This window comes from Monoraphidium neglectum (assembly GCF_000611645.1).
Source record: "Monoraphidium neglectum strain SAG 48.87 unplaced genomic scaffold scaffold00749, whole genome shotgun sequence".
Lineage (NCBI taxonomy): Eukaryota > Viridiplantae > Chlorophyta > Chlorophyceae > Sphaeropleales > Selenastraceae > Monoraphidium > Monoraphidium neglectum.
The window spans coordinates 14,961-19,573 of NW_014012879.1; the positions used below are offsets into that span (position 1 = coordinate 14,961).

Genomic DNA, 4,613 nt, shown 5'->3' on the forward strand with positions numbered 1-4,613 from the left:
ATCTCAAATAGTGCCGCAGCTGAGGGTTTGTACGCGGGGAAGGAGGAGGGCTCTTCGTTTGTGCAGCTGCAGCCTGCAAACCACAGCCCGCAGCGCTGCCAGCCCAAACCCTCCCTCTGCAACGTGTGGCGCGACATCTCACTGCCTTCGCGCCTTTCTTTGATGCTGGTGGTATGCAAACCGATTGGCACCCTGGTAGCCGCGCACGTCATGCTTCAGTCATGTCCCGTCACAATATTTGAAACGTGCTGTTGTGGCCGTTGTTTCGATTTGAAACGGCTTGGTCGAATTTCTCTTGCTAGCGCTGTCGCGCGACACCTGCGCTACGGTCACGGAGCTTCTGCTCGTGCTGCCCGCTGTGCGCCACGCACTGCCGTTGCCGCTTGCGATGGCGGAGCAACCCCAACCCTCGAGCAGCAGCAGCGGATCGACAGAGCAGGCGATCGTTCATACTATATACACGATCGGCCACTCCAAGCGGCCGATCGAGCAGCTGGTCTCCATGCTGCAGGAGCATGGCGTCCGGCTGCTCGCTGACATACGCACATTGCCCAGGAGCAGGTGGGTTGCTGGCTCCCGACAGCAGGCCGGCCGTGCCAGGCTGGTTGCGCACTAGCCCGTTCTACCTCGCCTGCTGGCAATGTGCAGGTGTTGCACACAATGCAACCGGATTTTCGTACAGCACGCAGTGATTGCTGAGTTCAGCTGCGATGCATTTCAAGCAAACACATCGAAACCTCGACCGGCTGCTTCTGGCATCCATGCGCGCTACGCAGGACTAATCCGCAGTTCAACCGTGCCACTTTGGAGGAGCAGCTGCCGCGCAGCTGGGGGCTGCAGTACGAGTGGCTCGGCAAGGAGCTGGGAGGTTGGTGCACTGTGCCCTGCACTGCGTTTGAGAGGGCGCTTCGCCACAGCGGCCTACCCGTGGCTTTGTGCAAGCACGCAACTCGCTGGTCGCTGGGCGTGTGCCGTGCGCGCCGGTGCCGATCCTGCTGTGGCTCACTTCGTGTTTCACAGGCCTGCGCAAGGCGGTGAAGGACTCTGATACCAACGCTGGCTGGGACAATGCCAGGTGACAACAAGGGCCGGTCGTCACTTGCATGTGGGGGTTGGGGTAGAGATGACTCACCCACCTTTGAGCCGGCCGGCATCATGCAGCAGTGACTTTGAACCCCCGCAGGCTGACGACAGGCCACGTGCTTGCAGTGTGCAGCAAACGGAACGGAAGGCCGCAGCTGTCTGCGGACCGCCTGTTTATCCGCACTCCCTGTTGTCGCCTGCCTGCTCGCCTCCCTACCATGCATACCCTGCTACCATTCAACCACGAATGCATATGCTGCACACCTCCCATCCTGTCCGCGCCTCCCATGCCGCCCCCCTTGACACCATGATGCAGCTTCCGCGGCTACGCAGATTACATGCTGACCCCCGCTTTTGCCGCCGGCCTTGACCAGCTATTGGCCCTCTCCGCCGCACGCGGCCCGCTGGCCATGATGTGCGCGGAAGCTTCCCACTTCAGCTGCCACCGGCGGATGGTCGCAGACGCTCTTGTGGCGAGGGGTGCAGGGGTGCTGCACATCACCACGCCCGGCAAGCCGGCGGTGCCTCACGCCCTGACAGAGTTTGCAAAGGTGACGGAAGGGTCCCACGCTATCCAGTACCCAGCATACCCTCATGAGAGGGGGCCTGCCAAAGGCAGGAAGAAGAGGGGGCCTGGCAAGGCGGCTGTGGCCCGGGGCCGTGGAAAGACGCAGGAGCGGGGTATGGCGGCTGGCAAGGGCCCGTTGGACGCGTTTGTCACCCGCAGGGAAGGCGGCCAGCAGGGGCGCAGCACGGGCGGGCATGATGGCGGCGGCGGGGGTACCGCAGCCACCGGCGGGGCTGCCGCGCCTGGGTCGGCGCCGCCGGCGCACAGTGTACGGACGCGGCTGGCCGCCAAGCGTGAGCAGGAGGCAGCTGCGGGATTCGCAGAGCTCCCGCTGCGCCAACAGGCGTCCACTCCGGTAGCGAAGCGGCGGCGGAGCAGTGCGGCGACGAGCGCTCGCAACACGCGCGGCAAGTAGAGCGAGGGCTCAAGCGACGGCCTGGTGGCAAGCAAGCTGCATTGTCGCTGAAGTGGATGGAGAGCACGCGTGTGGCATTTGACGCCACACACTCGCCACATGGAGTTGTCAAGTTGCTGTGGTAGTCCTTTGTGTGCTTCCAAGAAAGCCCAGAGGTGTGCCTGGGCCATCTTGAGATGCCCTTTTTTCGGATTGTGAGTGCATGTTGACACGCTGCCGAGAGAAAGGGGGTGTAGGGCTGCAGCAGCGACGGCCCTTGTGCGAGCGCGTGGACACTAGAGTAGCATGTGCTGGCATCAAAACTGCTCCCTTTCATCCACTGGTCAAGGGCGGTGCTCGCGTGCCCTGCAGCTGTGAGCATGCAACAACAGCGGGAATGGGTGAGCGGCGGCAGTGTGTACATGGGCTCGTCGATTGACCACACATTAGGTAACCTGCGCTTGAGAAGGGCCCATGCAGGAACCGCGGGGCTGGCGGAGCCCACCAGCCCTGACAGAGGAACCCATGCGACCTATGATATCATTCAGATGCATGATCGCGCCTTGGAGTACGTGTTGCTGCCGAGCGCCTGAAGCTGACCAGCAGCGGTCATTTTACACACTGCGCGCGCCCAAGTGGCGCATCTTCCGCTGACAGGCAGTCCTCAGCCCCACTGCGAGGAGCAACTTTTATATGAGATCTTTGAAGTTTGCTGGTAGGGGTTCGGCCTTGGGGCTGAGGCGGATCACAAGTATCGTGAAATGACCATGCAACTGCGCGACCAAGCCGACCTTTGCAGTCTTGGCCCCGCTCGATCATTCTTCGCCGGTTTTTGTCTCTTGTATTGAAGTTTATTTTTACATACCAGGGGAAGTGCAACCTTCATATTGCCATCGCCATTTGCCAAGGATAGCAAGGCCTCACAATCGTAGCAGTGCGCTGCCTAACAAACAATAGTAATATCTTACTGGCTGCCACGGGACGCGGACGCGAAGGCGTCGGCAGGAGTGCATTGCGCACCGCTCCGCCACATCACACCTTGCGGGCGTTCGTGTGGGGCGGTCACCTGCACTCGACAAGTGAGAACGCACGTGGCCCGCGCAGCGGCCGCAGACACCATCATGTCCTACCCCCTTCTGCACGAGGTCGAAGCGGGACAGCCGGAGCGCGAGCTGCCTGTTGGGCCGGCGTACTGCGCCGCCGCGGCGGTCGGTGGCGTGAAGGAACTCGAGGGTGTGAAGACCTGCTACGACCTGTGGGAGTGAGTCCCCAGAGTTTCTGCAGGTGGTGCTGCGCATACGCGTGCATGCACGTGCACGCACATGGGCGTGCATCCCGGCGCAACGCGCAGCAACGAATGCACGCAGTCGACCCGTCTGTGGCGTGGCGGACTCTTCAGCTGGGCGCCTCTCCCTGCATCAAGCGGGCCCCCGCCTCGCTGCAAATCTCAGCAAACAGAGTGCAGACCCATGATCAGCAACAGTTGCTTGGATGGGCGGCTTGCTGAACCAGCTCTCAGCAGGGCAGACCGCAGTCATGCCGATTGAGGGCTGACGCCATCCGCTCCGCATCCACCCCTCAGCCCTCGCCCATTCACAGCCCCTCCATTCACTTTCGCCCCGCCCCACCCCAGCCGGACCTGCCGGGCTCGACCCGCCAGCGACGCCCTGGCCTGGCGCGAGCCGAGGCCGGACGGCAGCTATGGTCCCTATCAGGTGCTTTGGACAGGCTTCAAAACCGAGTAAACCCCGGGGGCTGTGTCAAATTAGGCTCTCAAGCCATGAAACCTCGGGGTCATGCTTTATCAGGCTCTCAATTCGAGGAAACCCCGGAGGCAGTGTGCGCCGCCCCTGCCTGTCTCCCTGCCGGGGTTGCCTGGCTGACGCGGCGGACAGCTCAGCGCGCTGTCTGCGCACCAAACAACGGGGTTGCCGCAGCGCGTCGTTCCTTCGCGCACCACCCAGCCCCACGGCACCCTCTTCAGCGCTGTGCTCTCGCCGCCTTTCGCTCGATGGCGAACTTCTCGCCCTCGCGTCCCGTTGATCTCCATTCGTGCATCATCACCTTTGCTGCCCTCCTGACCCACCCCTTTCACCCTGCAGCCTCCTCTGCCACGCGCCAGCCCCACGCAACCCCAACCACACTTCCCGTCACGCCCGCACTTCCCCTGGGCAGAAATCACCTGTTCAGATTCCAACCCTATCCCCATCTTCAATGCATCCTGCCAAGCGGTTTCCCCATGCCGCCGGCTCGCCCTTGCGCCTGACACAGGCCATGACCTATGGCGAGGCTAACGAGCTCGTTGCCCAGGCCGCCGCGGGGCTCAAGTCCCTGGGGCTGGCCGTGGGCGACAGGGTCGGAATCTGTGCAGTCAACAGCCCTGAGTGGATGATCGCGATGCAGGCGGGTGGCACCCTATGGATATCGGGCCTGCGGGGATGCGGGGGCGTGGCCAGGAGTGCGGTGTGCGGTGGGGGGCGGCGGGGCTGTGCGGGCTGGGGACGGGTGGGGCGCGGCAGGGGGTTGGGGGGCAGTGTGGTGGCAAGGCTGGGTGGAGCGGGGCGGGGT

At 63.2% G+C, this 4,613-nt stretch overlaps 1 protein-coding gene across 1 annotated transcript in view; it reads left to right on the forward strand.

The window, feature by feature from the left end:
* Positions 1 to 4,319: 4,319 nt before the first annotated feature.
* Positions 4,320 to 4,613, forward strand: part of MNEG_5130 (hypothetical protein) — a gene marked incomplete at both ends in the record, with an annotated part of 2,001 nt that continues 1,707 nt past the window's right edge. The window contains one exon of the mRNA XM_014046397.1: positions 4,320 to 4,400. Coding sequence (XP_013901851.1) covers positions 4,320 to 4,400 — 81 coding nt within the window. The remainder of the gene's footprint in view (positions 4,401 to 4,613) is intronic.